The sequence below is a fragment of the Coregonus lavaretus genome (assembly GCF_964263955.1).
Source record: "Coregonus lavaretus genome assembly, chromosome: 9".
NCBI lineage: Eukaryota > Metazoa > Chordata > Actinopteri > Salmoniformes > Salmonidae > Coregonus > Coregonus lavaretus.
Genome location: NC_139996.1, coordinates 45,779,823 through 45,802,806, shown reverse-complemented (window position 1 = coordinate 45,802,806; position 22,984 = coordinate 45,779,823). Strand labels below are relative to the sequence as shown.

The 22,984-nt window shown below is 41.1% G+C and overlaps 1 protein-coding gene across 3 annotated transcripts in view; it reads right to left on the bottom strand.

The window, feature by feature from the left end:
- The window catches only part of LOC311135154 (ceramide kinase-like), a 29,993-nt gene extending 9,366 nt beyond the window's left edge, over positions 1-20,627 (bottom strand). Inside the window, exons 1-8 of one of the 3 annotated variants that reach the window (XM_084169052.1) lie at positions 20,348-20,627; positions 12,451-12,495; positions 4,357-4,491; positions 4,107-4,229; positions 3,776-3,901; positions 3,037-3,103; positions 2,301-2,446; positions 667-741 (exon numbers count right to left, since the gene is read on the bottom strand). In XM_084169052.1, coding sequence (XP_084025178.1) covers positions 667-741; positions 2,301-2,446; positions 3,037-3,103; positions 3,776-3,901; positions 4,107-4,229; positions 4,357-4,491; positions 12,451-12,495; positions 20,348-20,498 — 868 coding nt within the window. In that variant the 5' untranslated portion in view covers positions 20,499-20,627. Of the gene's footprint in view, positions 1-666; positions 742-2,300; positions 2,447-3,036; positions 3,104-3,775; positions 3,902-4,106; positions 4,230-4,356; positions 4,492-12,450; positions 12,496-19,580; positions 19,618-20,347 lie in introns of those variants that run through there. The other 2 variants (XM_084169053.1, XM_084169054.1) reach the window with 2 other exon arrangements.
- Between the last annotated feature and the right edge of the window lie 2,357 nt (positions 20,628-22,984).

The window sequence follows — 22,984 nt, the reverse complement described above, 5'->3', positions numbered from 1 at the left end:
GTACAGTGTCCTACAAAGGTTGTGACGGATTTGTGTATTTTTACTATAAACATACACACCAGTGGAGGCTGGTGTGAGGAGCTATAGGAGGACCGGCTCATTGTAATGGCTGGAATGGAATAAATGGAACGAAGTCAAACATGTGGCTTCCATATTGTAAATGAGCCTGTCCTCCTATAGCTCCTCCCACCAGCCTCTACTGATACACACCAGTGCTTGAACACACCCACCCACATGCGCTCAAACTCTGTAGCTCAATTGGTAGAGCATGGCGCTTGTAACGCCAGGGTAGTGGGTTCGATCCCCGGGACCACCCATACGTAAAAATGTATGCGCACATGACTGTAAGTCGCTTTGGATAAAAGCGTCTGCTAAATGGCATATTATATTATATTATTAACTCACATACACGCCCACTCATACACACACCTCCAGCAGTTTCCTCTTATCAGCTGAGTGTGTGGTAGGGTTAGCATAGAAGTAACAAACGTGACACACATTTCTATGCACAATAGAGTCCTGGGGAATTACCTGGAACAGTGATAAAGGTGGCTTACGCTACTTATCGGTGCAGTATAATTTCAGTTACACTTCCTTTAGAGTCACTTTTAAAGGCATTTTAATGGGAAGTGCTGCCAATATTTCAATATGGTTAACTGCACTCACCCACTATGATGTGTAAGGCTGAGGTCACAGGATCATTGATGCCTACAGTTGCATAGCAGATGCAGTCCGTCGAACCTGGATAACACACACAGAAACAATGGTACCTTATGTTTCTGACTACACAGAAAAAAACTCTGCAGTGTGTGTGCGTAGAGCAAGACAGAAAAGTGGAACGTGGAAATCAACACACATAAGATACCGTAGTGTACATGAAATGGACCTCATCGTTGAAGTATTCGTTTGTAAACAGACACAGTCAGGTCATAAACCGTGACATGATAAGATGGGGCAACTTGTCAACATCAGCTATTGATAGCTTATGATGTGATCATTGCCACGGCCGGTCCTGGCCGTTCTGCTGCCCTAGATGATACAAATGAAATTGCTGCACCTACAAGAATAAGCAAAATGACGTTGAAAAGACGTCTAAAAGACGTATTCTTCCAGACGTTGAAGGTAGGTTCATTTTCGGTTCTGAATGAAAGTTGAAAATAGGTATTTTCTGGGCGTTGAAAATACATATTTTCCAGATGTTGAAATCAAGTACATTTTCGGTTCTGAATGAAAGTTGAAATGATGTAATTTATAGATGTTTAGGCCAAATCAAGGCTGGTCCATACCGGCTAAAATCTGAACCAAACATTAACATCTATGATTGGTTCATCATGGTTCAGAACGGACCAAAAATAAAAGTCAGTGGACGTGGAAATCAAGGCCGGTCGGGAATGAACAAAAGAAAAGTCCAAAAGATGTCAGCATCGTTCCGTGCTTACTGAGGTATAGCCTACAGCAGGGATGGGCAACTCCAGTCCTCGGGGGCCGGAGTGGTGTCACTTTGCCCATCCCTAGTCAACACAGCTGATGAAACTAATTGCATTCTAAACTGAAGCTCATGATTAGTTTATTATTGGTGTCAGTTGTGTTACCTGGGGCAAAAGTGTGACACCAATCAGGCCCCAGAGGACTTGAGTTGCCCATTCCTGGCCGTACATTTAATTTTAGGAATGCCCATCTATGTGGTAGGCCTACAGTTTGTAAAACACCCAAAAAATAGACAGCAGGTCGAGACAGAACCAAAAAAAGACGTCGGTGTCGGTCAGCGCTTACTGGGGTGTTGTCTACCATGTCGGCCCCAATGGAATTTTATCAATGTCCATCCATGTGGTAGGCCCATTTTATCTCCAGCCTGTAGGCTACAGAAAAGGCCACATACTATTTCTACCATACGCTATATCTGCTACATGATTTATGTTAGATACTTTTTTTGACAGAATGTTGGTGGAGCGCCGCAGCAATGCGACTCTCCAACAGCACCCTGGAGAAGCGCGCTGGGAATGGACAAAATCAATATTTTGCGTCCTTGTCTTTGACAAAGTGGGCACTGCTTATCATAGGGCGGCATCAGCGCTCACCTAAAAAGCCCACATGCCACTGGTTGAGAGAAATTGTCATTTTTGGGCAGAATTATGTGAGGTTTTATGTGTTGTTGTAGGTGCTTCTTGGTCAGTTTAGCTCAGAAAATGCCGCCCTCGTCAAACTCATTGGCGGCCACCTAACGCTGCCTAATGAGCGGGCTGGCCCTGATCATTGCTGTGTCAAAATAGTGGTATGTGTGTGAGTGTGTATGCTCTAACCTGCGGGTATAATGCCGATGCGCAGAGTGCAGGGTACCAGCTTCTCCTCCGGGCTGTTCTGGTCCACGCCGTTGTCCCTCTGGGTCCGGGAGACCAGGCCATGAACTATCTCACTGAACATGCCGTCCCCGCCCACACACACCACTCTGCATTGAGGTCAAAGGTCAGGTCGCACACAGAGGTCAAAACAACAACACTAATGTTTTTGTTTGCTGTTTGAGAGGAAGAATATACTGGGCCTGGGGTGGTTTTTAGTTCAACTCTGAATTTGTGACGTTTGGGCTGAAAGCCAGACTACAAAGAGGGGCTTCCCAGATATACTTTTGATTACTATAGCGACAATTACATTGAGAACCTAACAAACCGGGAACATTATCTCTAGTTAGGGTTTAATTTAACATTAGGATGACAACATCCCAAAAACATTCAAATATTGTTTTTATTTTTTCCAGAATATGTTTTAAATTAAATATGTGCACAACATATGTAACAACAACCACCACAGAACATTCCCTTAATGTTCTTATTAGGTTTCTAGGTAACGTAATAACAAAAGGTTTTCTGGGAAAGTTCTTGCAACATCAGGCGAATATTTTTATACAAACATTGTATAATCATCAGCTCAACTGGACAGTTTTTGTGTTATTAGAACTTTTGGGCCAACCAAATGAATAATCTGGGAACATTCACAGAACCAATTTTGGTTTGCTGGGAAATGTCTCCAACCATGACTCACCCATCATATTGCTTCAACTCAGCCTCTGTCCTCAGGTGGTCCCTGGCATGATTGGCATGCTCTGTAACTATGACAACCAACAACAAGGAAGGCGTTAGATATCTCAGCATGATTTACATTTTTCTTTCAAGTGCTTCCTGTAGATGGGATACACTTGAAAAGTTATGATTTTCAATCAATACATTGAACAGGTTTACAATCGACTAGATGATATCGCTTGACGTTTTTCTAATTTGCACTATAATCTGCAATATTTTGGACTATGGGAGTAATCATTCACTAGCTTGGAGTAATATATCAACTAAGCATTTTCCCTAAAGAATTCTAGTCCCAAAGCAGCAATTTACTTTCTCTAACCATTATAACAATTTGTAGCTAAAGGAATAGTTTGATTTCATGATTTCGTACCCACCTTGCTCAACTATCAATATCTTGATATCAACCCAAGCTTCTATACTGTTGGAAATACAATTGGTCATAATTTGTGACTATGAAATTACTATGTCCACAGTGGTTCTCCAGTCTGAGAAGTAAAACGGATGTAAAGTAATCCAGTATTCATCGACCATCAGCCTTTCCATTAAGGAACTGGGGTGATGGATGGCGGCCGTAAATGATGTCATAATCCTGTGCGGCCTGAGAGAGCTTGTGCCCATTTGCCTACAGTGAGAAATGTGACTTGGCCCATAAACACTCATCTTTTATTAAAGCATGGTTAATGTTGTTGGTGGGAACTCACCAATCACGTCCGTGGAGATGGAGGCACAGGTGAAGAGAGGGGCGACTTTCTGCTCGTAAATGCACTTGCCTTGCTGCTTGCCCCCATAGGGGTTGATGTACACCAGCAAATGCTTGGGTCTGCTGGCTACAAAAAGTAAAGTGAAAGATGTTACTGGTTTGTCCAGAGAGAAGGGCATGTGACATGGTAAATGTAGGCTGCAGGCTGAGTAACAGTACAGACTGAGGCCCATACTCATTTCTGAGTTAGCCTTGCAACTAGACTTCACAAAGCATATTCAGTGAACGTAACAGTGTACACTGAATACAGAGTCAGTAATACTCAGCCATACTCAGTGCTGCGAGCTGCCCTCTGATGGTCTGGACCCACTGCTGACACAGTGCCCCCTCTAGACAGTGGAAGGTGACATCACTACACCGCCAGCGGTGCTGCCAGGCTCTCTCCACATAGGACACTGTGGCAGGGGGACACAAAGGGAGTGACGGGAGAGAGGCTTAACAGAATATAGATATACTTTGCAGTATCATCTACCATATTGAATCTAATATCGGTAGATTGCTCAAGATCGTCAACATTCTTACCTGTGAATGCATATGGATAGGCCTCAGTCGATTTCTGAGGCATTTTCTGCCACCTGCCGTCATCTTTCGTCTTGCTGTCCACATCGAGCTCCCTGACTGCTAGGATCTCAGACACTGACACACTGTGGCTGGTACCTGTTAAACACACACCAAATCAATCCGTCACAATGTGGTAAGAACCAGAGATGTACCCTTTATAAATTAAAATCTTAGAGAAAGGGAAAGCACACACACACACACACACAGATAACGATCTATTTTCAAGCCTTTTTTTAAATCATCCCAGCCAAACAAACTGGTCTGGCTGTATCAACTACAGCTTGGAAAGCGTCATTCTAATTAAGTTTAATGTGATGAAATGGGAGCTTTAATGGACTAATTAACAGTTTGATTTTAGCATTAGGGTGGAGTAGGGTTGTGGCGGTCATGATATTTCGTCAGCCGTTGATTGTCAAGCAAATAACTGTCGGTCTCACGGTAATTGACCGTTAATTAACATAAACACAAGCCATTTTAAAAAGTCTAATAAATCCATGTAATATAGCCTACACCTTCACAATAAATGCATTATTTATTTTAGACAGGTCTAAAGAAGCATGATATGAAGAAAATGTAGTCTATTTCAGAAGAACAGAATAGCATACTCTGAGTTGTCCTTATTTTAGGTCCTGATGTGGCTATGCCAAATGGCTGTGGGCTACACTAGTTCATTTAGCAGACAAGATTTGATTATAATTCGTGGAATTATTTTATAGTATGAAGAATATAATCAAACAAAGATGAATAAAATATACATATTTTCTCCAAATTATTTGAGGGAGTGCGCACATGCAGCAATTCTATGTAGAGCGGTTAACAAATAAATAGGTACTCCTCTATGCTAAATTTAAAGTTAAGGGCTATAAACATTGGGCTATATGTTTTGATTTGTAATACATTGTAAGGCTGCATAATGAGACTAATGATGATTTGAAAAAAGTCGCTTGAAAGGCATGAGCTCTGCTTAGTTTTTTGCTGTACACACTCCAATAGTCTCACATTCACAATTTGACAAGCACTTCATTATGCCTCGAATTTCACAGCGGCATCCCCTTTGTGGCCGTAATGCATCCTAAAATAATCCATGCCTTTTGCGGCCCGGAGTGCTGCGTTGTGCCCTTCTCCTAGAGTGTGCTGCGCAATCCAAAACGTCTCTCACTCACACGGCTCTCCGTCACTTGATCGGGTCTTTCTCACAGAATACAAGTTAAGACACACCGGGGACGCAAATGTGCGCGTCCTTATCCAATTCCAAGGTGCATATTGAAGATGTTGAAAGAACTGTCCACATTTACTTTCGTCAGCCAACAAGATGAGTAGGCCTAACGAACAACAAAATACTAGCCTATGTCAATCCACTATCCCCCATAGTACAAAAGTTGACATATTCTATGCTGTGCAATAAATAAATATTCCAAACATAGTCTGGGACAGTTGTGGGACGCGATAGATCCCAAACTAATACAACCACTAGCATCCCAATTTTTTTTTAATGCAATGTGGCTGACGCAACAGGTTAGAACCTTTAGCTTAAAATGTTGATAAACTATTAGGCTATTTCTTCACATTACAAGTGCAGCAATGCTTACATGGCATTAGGCTATAAGCGGCAATGTTCCATTAGCGGGAAAACACCATTATCAAAAGTGACCGCAAATGCAAATATGCATGTAATGCTTTTATTATAAAGGTGCATTTTTATGGTGTAAATTATCTTCCCTAAACTTGAAACTCATGTGGCGCTTATATATGCCAGTTAGGCTCTACACCCCTTGTAAAGCAGATGAATATGCTTAATTTTAAGAAGATATTTGGCCACTTTAGTTGTGATTCAAACCTTATTAAAATATATAGGCCTATAGACTAGGCTACATGAGGTGTGCGACTATGACTCGAACAAGTCGCAAAAAAAAGCCATTGTTTCTTATGCTGGGCATCATTCACAAGTGATAATAATAATACTTTTTAATGGAATATCTACATAGGCGTACAGAGGCCCATTATCAGCAACCAGCAGTTCTGTGTTCCAATGGCACGTTGTGTTTGCTAATCCAAGTTTATTATTTTAAAAGGCTAATTGATCATTAGAAAACCATTTTGCATTTACGTTAGCACAGCTGAAAACTGTTGTGCTGATTAAAGAAGCAATAAAACTGGCCTTCTTGAGACTAGTTGAGTATGTAGAGCATCAGCAATTGTGAGTTCGATTACAGGCTCAAAATGGCCAGAAACAAATAACTTTCTTCTGAAACTTGTCAGTATATTCTTGTTCTGAGAAATGTAGGCTAATCCATGCGAGAAATTGCCAAGAAACTGAAGATCTCGTACAACGCTGTGTACTACTCCCTTCACAGAACAAGGCAAACTGCCTCTAACCAGAATAGAAAGAGGAGTGGGAGGCCCCGGTGCACGTTATTTGTTTCTGGCCATTTTGAGCCTGTAATCGAACCCACAATTGCTGATGCTCCAGATACTCAACTAGTTTCAAGAAGGCCAGCTTTAATGCTTCTTTAAATCAGCACAACAGTTTTCAGCTGTGCTAACATAATTGCAAAAGGGTTTTCTAATGATCAATTAGCCTTTAAAAATGATAAACTTGGATTAGCAAACACAATGTGCCATTGGAACACAGGACTGATGGTTGCTGATAATGGGCCTCTGTACGCCTATGTAGATATTCCATAAAAAATCAGCCGTTTCCAGCTACAATAGCCATTTACAACATTAACAATGTCTACACTGTATTTCTGATCAATTTGATGTTATTTTAATGGACAAACAAATTGCTTTTCTTTCGAAAACAAGGAAATGTGTAAGTGACCCCAAACTTTTGAACGGTAGTGTATGTGTATATATATATATATATATATATATATATATATATATACATACATACATACAGTGGGGAGAACAAGTATTTGATACACTGCCGATTTTGCAGGTTTTCCTACTTACAAAGCATGTAGAGGTCTGTAATTTTTATCATACTGTGAGAGACGGAATCTAAAACAAAAATCCAGAAAATCACATTGTATGATTTTTAAGCAATTAATTTGCATTTTATTGCATGACATAAGTATTTGATCACCTACCAACCAGTAAGAATTCCGGCTCTCACAGACCTGTTAGTTTTTCGTTAAGAAGCCCTCCTGTTCTCCACTCATTACCTGTATTAAGTGCACCTGTTTGAACTCGTTACCTGTATAAAAGACACCTGTCCACACACTTAATCAAACAGACTCCAACCTCTCCACAATGGCCAAGACCAGAGAGCTGTGTAAGGACATCAGGGATAAAATTGTAGACCTGCACAAGGCTGGGATGGGCTACAGGACAATAGGCAAGCAGCTTGGTGAGAAGGCAACAACTGTTGGTGCAATTATTAGAAAATGGAAGAAGTTCAAGATGACATTCAATCACCCTCGGTCTGGGGCTCCATGCAAGATCTCACCTCGTGGGGCATCAATGATCATGAGGAAGGTGAGGGATCAGCCCAGAACTACACGGCAGGACATGGTCAATGACCTGAAGAGAGCTGGGACCACAGTCTCAAAGAAAACCATTAGTAACACACTACGCCGTCATGGATTAAAATCCTGCAGCGCACGCAAGGTCCCCCTGCTCATGCCAGCGCATGTCCAGGCCCGTCTGAAGTTTGCCAATGACCATCTGGATGATCCAGAGGAGGAATGGGAGAAAGTCATGTGGTCTGATGAGACAAAAATAGAGCTTTTTGGTCTAAAGTCCACTCGCCGTGTTTGGAGGAAGAAGAAGGATGAGTACAACCCCAAGAACACCATCCCAACCATGAAGCATGGAGGTGGAAACATCATTCTTTGGGGATGCTTTTCTGCAAAAGGGGACAGGACGACTGCACCATATTGAGGGGAGGATGGATGGGGCCATGTATCGCGAGATCTTGGCCAACAACCTCCTTCCCTCATTAAGAGCATTGAAGATGGGTCGTGGCTGGGTCTTCCAGCATGACAACGACCCGAAACACACAGCCAGGGCAACTAAGGAGTGGCTCCGTAAGAAGCATCTCAAGGTCCTGGAGTGGCCTAGCCAGTCTCCAGACCTGAACCCAATAGAAAATCTTTGGAGGGAGCTGAAAGTCCATATTGCCCAGCGACAGCCCCGAAACCTGAAGGATCTGGAGAAGGTCTGTATGGAGGAGTGGGCCAAAATCCCTGCTGCAGTGTGCGCAAACCTGGTCAAGACCTACAGGAAACGTATGATCTCTGTAATTGCAAACAAAAGTTTCTGTACCAAATATTAAGTTCTGCTTTTCTGATGTATCAAATACTTATGTCATGCAATAAAATGCAAATGATTTACTTAAAAATCATACAATGTGATTTTCTGGATTTTTTGTTTTAGATTCCGTCTCTCATAGTTGAAGTGTACCTATGATAAAGATTACAGACCTCTACATGGTTTGTAAGTAGGAAAACCTGCAAAATCGGCAGTGTATCAAATACTTGTTCTCCCCACTGTATATATGTGTGTGTGTGTGTATGTATGTGAAATTTGTTTTGATTTAGAATGGACCATTATCATGCACCTGTATCGAAACGGGCAGCGGGAAAAAATACATGTCATCTATGCACTTAAATAGCGAATGGAGGACGCGTTTCCCCGTGGTTTATTTTCATGCCAGCCAGGTAGGCTATACTCCTGTTGTAAATATAAGCAATGTGCTTAATATTAGGTAAGTTGAGAAATAAATATAGTAGGCCTATAGAAAGTTGATGGGATCCTCCTCTTTTTAATAGAGGCCATCACTATGTTTTCTCCCGCAATTGCATAGCCTATAGAAATGTTGCTCAACATCAGCTTATGGGCTCTCATGAAGTGTTTGATTAGATTTTCGAACACATTTGCATTGATGTCAGATTGATTAGAGGGACAATATTCCTGAGTACCAGGTAGTTATCAAGTATTGTAGGCTACTAATGACCAGCAGCAGCATCAGTGCTTGGAGAATACGGTCACCGCAACAGCTGTAGGGTGGAGCTAGTGTTGGGCTAAGAAGGCAGGGAGTGGGAGAGCCATTAGTCTTGTATGTCTGACGACCGCCCCTGCCATAGAAAGCACTATTGATGGATAACAACACAGCAGGGGAGATTATTTGAAGGAAGATGAGATCTTTCACTATAGACCAAACAATACCATATTGTTAGCGCAATGCCTACATTAATGGTGCCTCTTACTACCAGCCTATGGCCCTTTCCTGCAGTCATCATCATGATCATGATCCGAGTCTGCATTCATTTGACTTTTGCCTACTTCCAAGCGCAGTTCTATAACTGCTCTATAGGAAATCAGAGCAACATGAATGACCTCTGAGTGACTTCTATGTTGATCATTCATTAATGCACTCCATAAAATGGCCTGCTGTGGCACGATAGAGGCCATAAGAGTTACATTATAATAAAAAATAAACTAATTTTCTGCCTGCATACCACAACCCAACTAGCTGAACTCGAATGCAGTTTGTGTGCTGAATTAAGTCACTTTTCAGCTTTCAAGACCTGTTTATGACATGTCACTACTATGATATTGTCCCCTGTAAGCTCAGTTGGTAGAGCATGGCGCTTGCAACGCCAGGGTTGTGGGTTCATTTCCCACGGGGGGCCAGTATGAAAATGTATGCACTCATTAACTGTAAGTCGCTCTGGATAAGAGTGTCTGCTAAATGACGTAAATGTAAAATGTCATATAGTTTGATGAAAGTCTACCATTGCCGGACGTGCCAAAAACCCCATTGGCTGAGGAGCGTAAATAGAGGCCACTACAGAGGAGAGGTATGGTGCAGTGACTTGGCTCAACAGGCTGCGAGGCACTATCCGTGTATCTTTATACACAACCCTGAGGACACAGATTATGTGACAACAGGCAGGGCGGGAGAGGGGTTTTTGGAGAGGTTTTAGTGTGAGGAATAATTAAATACACAGATGAGTGATAGAGAAACTTCAAAAATCCTGAAGCCCTTGTCATACAACATCCATGGAAGAGTTACGTTCACAGATGTCAAGTTAGGATTCAGGCCAGGGTGCTAAGACAGACAGACACTAAAGGGCATGACTCCAGTCACTTTTATGTGTATGGCTTTTTCTTTGCACAAACTCAAGTCACGAGCATAAAACTGATCTGGCTAATGATTACCTCAAAGAGAGACTCAGTTGATGGTGCTAGTCCTGACCTCAATGTCACCCAGGACCTAACTGAGAAACACGGCACAGAGGGAAGGCCAACGGTAACAACATGCTGGAAACAGTCACCAGAGAGCAATTAAAGGGGCAATCTGGGATTGGTAAATGAACTTTTGGACTTCATGAAGAATATAACGTATCAATGACTTGAGCTTAGATAAACAATATTTTTTACAACTTTTTTGTAAGCAATATAATTGTAAACAAGAGCTGTATAGCTTCAAACATGGTTAAAACTATACTTTTGATCTATAATATCTCATGGATGGTCAGTCTTTGCATCCAGAGCTGTATACCAAAACGGTGTTAATGAAAATGAAACAATGTGAACCATTTCTGTCTGGGCCTAGACACACAGCAGTGTATGTATGAATCACTGGGATGATGCCCCATGCATTTACATAACTTACCCACCGAGGGTGCAAAAGCCTCAGTGAAATCTCACACTGTTGCACAATGGGATGAAAATGCTACACAATAGCAGGAGGCCAGAGCAATACAAAAGTGGAATGACATGGCAAATATCAGTTTATATTAGCACGAGAGAGAGAAAGAGAAAGAATGAGAGGGAGATAGAGAGAGAGCTCTATAAGAACAAAGGATAATTTCAGCTATAAATTCAACTGCTCTGGTTCACGGGCCCTGAGGGTGCCAGTAACATAAAGCCGGTTCGAGACTAAGTATCACATTGGTCACGTTGCAATGCACAGCCTATTCACATTTAATGATGAAGCAAAGTGGCAACAACAGGACACAGGAGTGTCATTGATCTGTTTGCTACAGGTTGTTAACAACAGATGGCTCTCCTACCCCGGTGGACGTATGGAGAGGCCAAATGAAAACCATAAATCAACTGTGATGACTCAGCATATTGTAGGTGTTAAACACACACACGCGATGCAAATAACCAGATCATTTTGAAGTCATGAGCATTAAACCGGGTCCAATGGCTCCAAGTTGAAAGGAGACATAGCAGCAACAAAAAAACAACACCTTAAACAGAACCGTGCGAGATACAAAGAGCAGGGACAGGATAGACCTATGATATTACATTACGGAGAACTGAACCCCCATTTGCAGTCTATCTCCTCACACTGCAGAATGCCCTAAGGGCTGCGATCCCTTTTACAAACCAGGTCAGGTCAAACCAATTAGGTCAGAGAACATTTTATGTTCACAATGTTCCCCCTTTTTCACACAAACATGCTGCAGAGAATGTGGTTCATCACGTCACTTTTCTTTAGATATTGTACCAACACATCTCCATAAGACTTCCTTGACCACACGTTGTACATACTTACCAAGATCGTGAACGTACAGAGGCATTCATGATGTGTGTGTGATTCCCTGTGGGAACATCACTGTTGGCTGAGGGCAAGAAATCACAGCACACTCCACTACAGCTAGGAGCACTAGAGTCACCACTACACAAGCAGCTAACTGTATTTGATGTAATAATAATAATAATATGCCATTTAGCAGACGCTTTTATCCAAAGCGACTTACAGTCATGCGTGCATACATTTTTTGTGTATGGGTGGTCCCGGGGATCGAACCCACTACCTTGGCGTTACAAGCGCCGTGCTCTACCAGCTGAGCTACAGAGGACCACATAGGCCTACATAGGCTAAATAGGAAGTTCAGGAGACTTCTTTTCATAGCAAATGTTTTTAATTTAATCTTGCCAACTTTTCTGTCTTCTAAATGTGATCTGATCTAGAGGAACATTGATTGACTGATGGGGGACACCAAATACAGCTGGCAAAAGTATTTCAAACTACTCACTCTAGCGAACATATTTCGCCCAACTCTTTGACCACATTGTGGTAAGTGCTCCTACCTGACTCTCCTTTGCCTCTGCGGTGAAACTTAGGAAAACAGAAACCTGGAAGGGGAACAGTGGAGTTATTGTGGTTGGTTGCACCAAGATGAGCAAATGCTTGATATTTCCATTTTCCACACAGGAATATTTACATTTTTCAGCAGAATAAAACTTTCAGAATGTCCTGCATTGACTTGCTTTACAGCTTAGCCAGGGGAGTTCAAAGTTAAGCGAGCGTTTTTCTCAGTAAACCACAACCATGGCGCCACAATGAATTCATTGGAGGCCAAGATGCAGCAGATTTTGTCGCTGAAGTCAGTAATGTGTTCGAGTTATGGAGCCAGCATTTGATTAAGCAATCTCTACTCCGAGATAAGGTCTTGCATCATTTGATCCCTTTCAACTAGAGAATGGAAAAACATAATCTTATGAGAAAGACTTCATTCCCTTTTCATCTGGAGAGATGATCATTTCAATAACGCTCCTTGCGATTGCTCATTTTCAGGACTTATGTCCTTGGAACATCCAGATATCTCTGAATTGAATGCTCTTTTTTCAGCTCATGAAATGAATAGGCTCGACTGCAAAGCCCATCCATTCTGAAATAAATGGAGAGACCTTTGGCAGCCTCATGATGTAAGATGGCAGATAGAAGGCATCCAAATGAACTAACACGATACAGGGAGGCTACTAGTCTATCTCTAGGCAGATACAGTGCATTCGGAAAGTATTCAGACCCCTTCCCTATTTCCACATTTTGTAACGTTACAGCGATATTCTAAAATGGATTAAATAAATAAAAAATCCTCATCAATCTACACACAATACCCGATAATGACAAAGCGCACATTTTTTTTTTTTACAATATGCTATGAGACTCGGAATTGAGCTCAGGTGCATCCTGTTTCCATTGATCATGCTTGAGATGTTTCTACAACTTGATTGGAGTCCACCTGTGGTAAATACAATTGAAATGGACATGATTTGGAAAGGCACACACCTGTCTATTTAAGGTCCCACAGCTGACAGTGCATGTCAGAGCAAAAACCAAGCCATGAGGTCGAAGGAATTGTACGTACAGCTCCAAGACAGGATTGTGTCGAGGTAGAGATCTGGGTATCAAAACCATCCTTCTTAAATGGAAGAAGTTTGGATCCACCAAGACTCTAACTAGAGCTGGCCGCCCGGCCAAACTGAGCAATCGGGGGAGAAGGGCCTTGGTCAGTTCCAGAGTTCCTCTGTGGAGATGGGAGAACCTTCTAGAAGGACAACGATCTCTGCAGCACTCCACCAACCAGGCCTTTATGATAGAGTGGCCAGACGGAAGCCACCCCTCAGTAAAAGGCACATGACAGCCCGCTTGGAGTTTGCCAAAAGGTACCTAAAGGACACTGACCATGAAAAACAAGATTCTCTGGTCTGGTGAAACCAAGATTGAACTCTTTGGTCTGAATGCCAAGTGTCACGTCTGGAGGAAACCTGGCACCATCCCTACAGTGAACCATGGTTGTGGCAGCATCATGCTGGGGGATGTTTTTCAGCGGCAGGGACTGGGAGACTAGTCAAGATCGAGGGGAAAGATGAACAGCACAAAGTACAGAGAGATCCTTGATGAAAACCTGCTCCAGAGCGCTCAGGACCTCAGACTGGGGCGAAGGTTTACCTTCCAACAGGACAACGACCCTAAGCACACAGCCAAGACAACACAGGAGTGGCTTCGGGACAGGTCTCTGAATGTCCTTGATTGGCCCAGCCAGAGCTCGGATTTGAACCCGATCAAACATCTCTGGAGACCTGAAAATAGCTGTGCAGCGACGCTCCCCATCCAACCTGACAGTGCTTCAACAAAGTACTGAGTAAAGGGTCTTTCTTTACTTATGTAAATGTAATATTTAAGTTTTCAATTTTTTATAAATTTGCAAACATTTCTAAAAACCTGTTTTCGCTTCATCATTATGGGGTATTGATGAGGGGAAAAAAACTATTTAATCCATTTTAGAATAAGGCTGTAACCAAACAAAATATGGAAAAGGCACTGTATTTCGTCCATATAAGAAGCCATTACATAAGTATTACAGGATAATTTGATTTTGTTCTAATAACTTACAGCTATTGCTATAACAATGTCACATAGGTGTTCCTTTTGTCAAGGTGGGAAAGGTCAGTGTGGAGTGCAATTGAGATTGCGTCATCTGTGGATCTGTTGGGGCGGTATGCGAATTGGAGTGGGTCTAGGGTTTCCGGGATGATGGTGTTGATGTGAGCCATGACCAGCCTTTCAAAGCACTTCATAGTCATTTAGGCAAGAATCCAGGTGAAAGCTATGATCCCTTACTTATGTCACTTGTTAAATCCACTTCAATCAGTGTAGAAGGGGAGGGGACACGTTAAAGAGGGGTTTTTACGCTTTGAGACAATTGAGACATGGATTGCGGAACACTTGACACCTTGTAAAGTCCATGCCCCGACGAACTGAGGCTGTTCTGAGGGGGGTGGGCAACAAAATATTAGGAAGGTCTTCTTAATGTTTTGTACACTCAGCGTATATGAGGCAATTTAGCAATTAGGATTCGTTATCTGTAATAGCTATGATAAATCAGGCATTGTTTCGCACCGTTGGCATATAGATAAATGCAACATATTTTTTCCAGTGCAGGCAAAATAGCTTATTTTTTCCCCCATTTCAGTACTCTAAAAGAAAATATGCGAGTACTTGAACAGTCCAAAAATGTCAAATGCCCATCCCTAGTATAATACAGTACATTATTGTGTACTCAACTCTAGTGTGCTCTACTGTGTACTGTTCTGAAGTGGGGTTGGGTGGTTTCCAGATTTTCATATCATCATACCGTCCTTCTCTCATTCCGGGATTTACGGTATTACTGTCTTAGTACACAAGGGGGACCCCAAAAAAACGTAAAAAAGAACCATTGGGCATCTGTTACCAGAATGCTAACAAAGTTAGCTCAAGTACTAGAGAATTTCCATGGAGGCTGCTACTGAATGTCATTTTTGATGAGTTTGGACATTTATAAGCGAATGAACAAGAGACACTGAACAAAATAAAAAAGTTCACACATGCTTGTCTGCTCTGAAGCAGTATGTGTACACACTGTGTCTGTATGGAGTCGCTAGGGCAATGGGCCTGCCTGCTCTGCTCAGAGGGGCCTGCCTGCTCTGCTCAGAGAAGAGGGGGGAAGCAGACGGGCCGAGAAAGGAGAAGAGAAAAATAGCAAGGAAATCAAGATAGTGGCAGCTGTACAGATAACTCCTCCAAAGAGCTTTGACTTCTCAAACACGGCAGAAAGCTTACACAATGATGCACCGTCAACTTATTAATTTAATAACTTACTTAGATAAGTAGCAATTTTTCACGCGGGAAAAACACGTAAGAAATATCTTCCTGCATTTTGTAAACGTAGATCTAAACTGCTTCTTATTGTAATTTCTGCTCGGCATCAGACAAATTATGTGCTTCAGTTGCACTTCTCCACTTGGATGAGAATTCACAAATGGGCATTCCATCAGCAGACAGCTCTCTGACTAATGTGTAGCTTTTTTCTACCTTTTTCTCGTTGTAGCCAGCCAGCCTACTTATCTACATTTACATTTACATTTTAGTCATTTAGCAGACGCTCTTATCCAGAGCGACTTACAGGAGCAATTAGGGTTAAGTGCCTTGCTCAAGGGCACATCGACAGATTTTTCACCTAGTCGGCTCAGGGATTAGAACCAGCGACCTTTCGGTTACTGGCACAACGCTCTTAACCACTAAGCTACCTATCTCCGGTAAAATTCAAGATTACCTTTAAGCAAAACATTAGAAAATGTAGCTGGCTACATTCTTTCTATGATAAACATTAGAAATATGATGGCCATGCATAGTTTTTGCAAAAAAGACCTTGCTTTTTCATTGTAAGCTAATGTACTGTGTCTGCCTGTGAATGAGAGCCTGATGAAGTGTCTACTGTACTATGTGCTCTCCAAACTTGTGAAACATAGAAGTCTATGACTGATTCAGATTTGGTCTGGTCTGGACCAAATCTGAACCAATCATGGACGTCTGTGTTTGGGCCAAATCAAGGCTGGTCCGGACCAGACCAAAAATCTACATCTGTGGACGTTGAAATTAAAGCAGGTCCGGACTAGGGCTGTTAGGGTGACCGTATTACCTCCACACCGGCGGTCAAGAGTCATGACGGCAGTCAAATTCCACGTGACCGCTTAGTCACGGTAATTAGGCTTCTCCACGCTCTGATGCTGCTGATGGTCATTAGTAGCCTACCAAAAGTGCTAACTGCCTGGTACTCAGCACTCTATTGTCCCTCTCTGACATCAATGCAAATGTAATCGAAAATCTAATCAAACACTTCATGAGAGTCCATGAGCTCATGTTGCGCAACATTTCTATAGGCTATGCAATTGCGTGAGAAACCAGAGTGATGGCCTCTATTAAAAAGAGGAGGATCCCATCAGCTTTCTATAGGCTAGGCCTCCTATATTTATTTCTCAACTTTCCTAATATTAAGCACATTGCTTCTCTTTACAACCGGAGTATAGCCTACCTGGCTTGCATGAAAATGAACCACAGGAAAAGCGTCCTCCATTCGCTATTTAAGTATTTTCACTGCCTCTGTTTCGAGACAGGTGCATGATAATGGTCCATTCTAAATCAAAACATATATTAAGATAAGATTAAATCAACAAGTGTGATGGGTGACAATATATCACTTGTGAATCTTTTTTGCTACACCCACAATAACATCTGCTAAATATGTGTATGTGACCAATAACATTTTGATTTGATGATATATTATCACTTGTGAATGATGCCCAGCTTAAGGCAAGAAACAGCGCATGCTTTTTTTGGCTACTTTTTTAAATCATAGTCGTACACCTCATGTAGCCTAGCCCATCGGCCTATATGTTTTGATAAGGTTTGTATCACAACTAAAGTGGCCAAATAACTTCCTAAAATGATTAACATGAATCTGCTTTACAACAGGTGTAAAGCCTAACTGGCATACATACGCAGTGTGTGAGTTTACATTTTGGGGAAGATAGTTTTCCCCATCAAAATGCACCTTTATAATAAAAGCATTACATGCATGATCGCATTTGTGGTCACTTTTGAGAATGGTGCTTTCCTGCTAATGGCGCATTCGCGCTTATATTGTGAAGAAATAGCCTAATAGCCTAACAGTTTATCAACATTTTAAGCTAAACGTTCTCATCTGTTGCATCAGGCTCATTGCTTAAAACAGGTTTTTTGATGCTAGTGGTTGTATTAATTTGGGATCTATTGCATCCCACAACTGTCCCAGACTATGTTTGGAATATTTATTTCTCGCACAGAATAGGTCAACTTTTGTACTATGGAGGATAGTAGATTGACATAGGCTAGTGCTTTTGCTGTTCATTAGGTCTACTCATCTTGTTGGCTGACGAAAAGTAAATGTGGACAGTTCTTCCATTATCTTCAATATGCGCCTCGGAATTGGATAAGGACGAACGCAGTTGCGTCCCAGATGTGTCTCTCTTCACTTGTAGCCTGTGAGAAAGACCCGATCAAGTGACAGAGAGCCATGTGAGTGAGAGGAGCTTCGGCACGCAGCCGGAAGAAGGGAATTATAATTATTATATTCAGCCCAAGGGCACAATGGCCACTGGCCACAAAATGCATGGATTTTTTTTAGGGGGCATTACGGCCACACAAAGGGGATGCAGGAGGGAAATTCGAGGCTTCAAGTGCTTGTAAAATTTTGAATGAGAGCCTGATGAAGTGCGTACAGCCTGCTGCACAAAAAAATCTAAACATATAGCCCAACATTTGTATCACAACTAAAGTTACATAAATAACTAAATTAAGCATATAGGAGTACCTGTTTATTTGTTAACAGCTCAACACCAAATAGCCACATGTGCGCACTCCTTTCTATTTTAGTCAGCCATGTTCAATTGTATTCTTCATACTATAAAATAATTAAAATAATGCCACAGAATTCTAAACAAATCTTGTCTTCTAAATGAACTAGCGTAGCCCACAGCCATATGGCATTGCCAGATCAGGGCCTAAGATAAGGACAACTCAGAGTATGCTATTCTGTTCTTCTGAAATAGACTACATTTTCTTCATATCATGTTTCTTTAGACCTGTCTAAAATAAATAATGGATTTATTGTGATGGTGTAGGCTATATTATATGGATTTATTAGACTTTTTAAAATGTAGATGTTCCAAAGGCCTGCATCAGTGGCTTGTAGGCTATGCGTGGAAGCCAAGAGATGCTAAATGTCTTTATGTTGATTAACGGTAAATTACCGTGAGACCTTCAGTTATTTGCTTGACAATCACCGGCTGACAAAATTCTATGACCGCCACAGCCCTAGTCAGGACCGCACCAAAAAACTACAACTATGGACGTTGGCGGACTGACACAATTTCAACTACTTTTCAACGTCCATGGACGTCCGGTGGATAAGGATGCACTTTACAGTAAATGGAAAGAGGGGGCTCATGCATAGGTGTCATTTAGACCCGGGAGAGGTGACATTAACTGGAGAAAGAGAGAAGAGAGAGGCACACTTGTTTGACCAGAGGACAGAAAGAGAAAACTGTTGAGGTGAACATAAGAGCCTAATTTTGAGTTTTAATCAGTTAATAATTCATAAACCAAATAGATATCAGCAAAAACACTAACTATGTGATAGGTCTAACTTTACTTGTTACATCTGTGCCCTTATTTTAAGTGTTTCTAAAATCCCCTATGGGAAAAATGAATGTGGAAAAACGATTGAAACCATTTCCTTGTTTGACCGCTAGGTTTTATGGTTATTATGACTCATACTGTGGTTCTCTATATGCTTTGCCCCTCATCTGAATCTCAAGTGACAAGGGATTTGCTATGTAGCCGATTGTTTAGACATGTGGGCCTATGTCAAACAGTAGGATATAGTTACAATTTCATTGATATGATTCTCAATAAATAACTTTAAATCTTATTATAATACATTACAGGCTAATACATACATACCAGCCTACAATTATGATGCTTTGTGCGTTTATATGCAGTGCCCATAGACTGACAACATCAATACAGTAGCCTAAAACATTAAGGCTAATTTGCAAGGGCTATGTTGAGTTATTACCGTTTGATGTGATGAAAAATGTCAACCAGCTCATAAAGAAGAACTCCGAGGCCAAATTGCGTGCCATCCAATTGACCCGACATAGAGAGGCTATCCAAGCCAGGGCCGCAGCCGCACTCCACGGACCAGCTGTCAAACAATGAACAGCTCAGAATCGGCTTGCGTTCATTTAAAATGAAGCTGGGCAATGGATAGAGGACTAAACTCCACTCCATGGTGAAGGAAGTTTATGATGAACTTCACCAACGTCCTGGAGCCGAGACAAGGCTTTGAGGACTCTAGCTCCGATTAGTTCTTCAGAAACTTCCTTCACCATGGAGTGGAGTTTAGTCCACTAGTCAATGGATAGTCTCGCTGTTATAATACACAAGTATATATAGAAGAAAAATAAAAGACTACACTAAACTGCCAATGTTCTAGTTATCGGTGTCGGATAGGCTATGGGGCAATTGACTACATCGACCATATACATCTAGGACTAACTTAGGCTATATCATTCCATGTCATTCGTTGACAATAACAATAGTGTATTGTATTTCATTAGCAAAAATGTTAAGAGCATGCAACGATGAATTTATATTGCCTATTTAATAACCTTCAGAGGATTATGTGCATGCGCACGTCATCTGTTTACGCGAATGTGGATAGCGGATATACCCAACAAAGAAAACAGGCTAAATGACCTCTCAACATCCTTCATCGTGCACGGCGGAATATTTTTACTAACATCTTTGCACTTCATAACCAGTTTATGTTTTGACACTTACCGACTTTAAATGGGTAATGTATGCCGCCCGAAACGCGTTTTTTCTTGGTCGGAATCTCTTTCCACGTCAGAAGCACACCGTTTAACGACACTTCGAAGAAGCTGTTTTTCAGTAGGAGTTGGGATGCCAACAACCTCGGTTGTTTTTCCATGTCTTCACCAAGAAGCCACCGCACTGGATAACTCTTCAGTAATTTACCGGGTTGTCGAGGCCCCTTTGTCTACAGAAGGAAACAATGTTGCTGTTTTCGACAATGGCAGTGCCACAATTGGATAGCGGATTCTTCATTCACCATAGGGGACGGACTGAACATTACGCCTAGCGTCATGACGTTTTCAAATGTTGGTGCTGGAGAGAGATTTTGAAATGACCGAATGCTTGCTCTGAGAGCAAATATTCAGTGGTGGAAAAAGTACCCAATTGTCATACTGGAGTAAAAGTAAAGTTACCTTAACAGAAAATGACACAAGTAAATGTGAAAGTCACCCAGTAACATACTACTTGAGTAAAAGTCCAAAAGTATTTGATTTTAAGTATACTTAATTGTCAAAAGTAAATGTAATTGCTAAAATATACTTTAGTATCAAAAGTAAAAGTATAATTATAAATAATTTCAAATTCCTTATTGTAGTTTCCTGCAGTCAAATGACAAATCGCCCTCTAGTGGCGTCATTGGTGGAACGTTATTAGTATTTTTCATAATTTCATAATTAATAAACATTATTTAAAACCCCCCGAAAATCCAGGGATTTGTGACCCTGATTTAGCCCACTGCAGTAAAAAGGTTATTAAGCAAACCAGACAACCAATTATTTTAGTATAAAAAAAAAAAAACGGATAGCCAGGGGCACACTCCAACACTCAGACATAATTTATAAATGAAGCATTTGTGTTTAGTGAGTCCACCAGATCAGAGGCAGTAGGGATGACCAGGTATGTTCTCTTGATAAGTGCATTAATTGGACAATGTTCCTGTCCTGCTAAGCATTCGAAATGTAATGAGTACTTTTGGGTGTCAGGGAAAATGTATGGAGTAAAAAGTACATTATTGTCTTTAGGAATGTAGTGGAGTATAAGTAAAATGTGTTTAAAAAAAATATGAATAGTAAAGTAAGTTACAGATACCCCCAAAAACTACTTAAGTAGTACTTCAAAGTATTTTTACACCACTGCAAATATTTCAATGAAATAAAATGGAATCAATACGATTGTATTAGGTGTACAGCTTGATATGTGGGTAAAATGTATACAATTAAAGTGTTTTGTATTTTCAAAACTTCAGAATAACAAACATATTGACCATATTATTTCAATGTCTATCCCTTATATCAGTACTTGATGTTTTGAAACATGATGACTTACATTACTTCAAAATAAGAACCTCCTGAAAAGACTGGATGACTCCATATTATCCTATCTTGATCAGTAGCTAAAATTAACTTGGTTTAGTGGTTGCTGAGATATCTGATACATTGGGTGAGATATGCATTCAATCCACTTAACCTCCAACCTTGATGGATTTAACAAAAGTGGCGCCATACAGTACTAACTGTTTAACTGTTCTGTATTGTGTCAGGTATTTTATGTTTCGTGTGAACCCCCCAGAAAGAGTAGCTGCTGCATGTGCAACAGCTAATCGAGATCCCAATAAACTAAACAAAGCAGTACAGAGCAACTGTTTATTACCTGCTTGACCTGAAAATGAGGCCTCAAACAAGAGTCCTTGAAAATGAAGAACAAAACTCAGACTCCAGGGAAAATTAGTAGTAGTGTTTAACATGATTTTTGAATGTACCCCACACATACAATTATCTGTAATGTCCCTCAGTCGATTAGTGAATTTCAAACACAGATTCAACCACAAAGACCAAGGAAGTTTTCCAATGCCTCGCAAAGAAGGGCACCTATTGGTAGATGGGTAAAAAATAAAAAAGCAGACATTGAATATCCCTTTGAGCCTGGTGAAGTCACAAATTACACTTTGGATGGTGTATCAATACACCCAGCCACTACAAAGATACAGGAATCCTTCCTAACTCAGTTGCCGGAGAGGAAGGAAACCACTCAGGGATTTCACCAGGAGGCCAATCGTGACATTAAAACAATTAGAGTTTAATAGCTGTGATAGAAGGAAACTGAGGAAGGATCAACAACATTGTAGCTACTCCACAATACTAACCAAATTGACTGAGTATAAAGGAAGCCTGTACAGAATAAAAAAAAATCTAAAACATGCATCCCGTTTGCAAGAAGCACTAAAGAAATACTGCAAAGAAAAATGTGGCAAAGCAATACATTTAGGTCCTGAATACAAAGTGTTATATTTGGAGAAAATCCAATACAACAGTACTGAGTACCACTCTCCATATTTTCAAGCATAGTGGTGACTGCATCATGTTATGGGTATGCTTGTAATTGTTAAGGACTGGGGAGTGTTTCAGGATAAAAAGAAACGGAATAGAGCTAAGCACAGGCAAAATCCTAGAGGAAAATCTTGTTCAGTCTGCTTTCCACCAGACGCTGGGAGATGAATTCACCTTTCAGTAGGACGATAACTTAAAACACAAGGCCAAATCTACACTGGAGTTGCTTACCAAGAAAACAGTGAATGTTTCTGAGTGGCCAAGTTACAGTTTT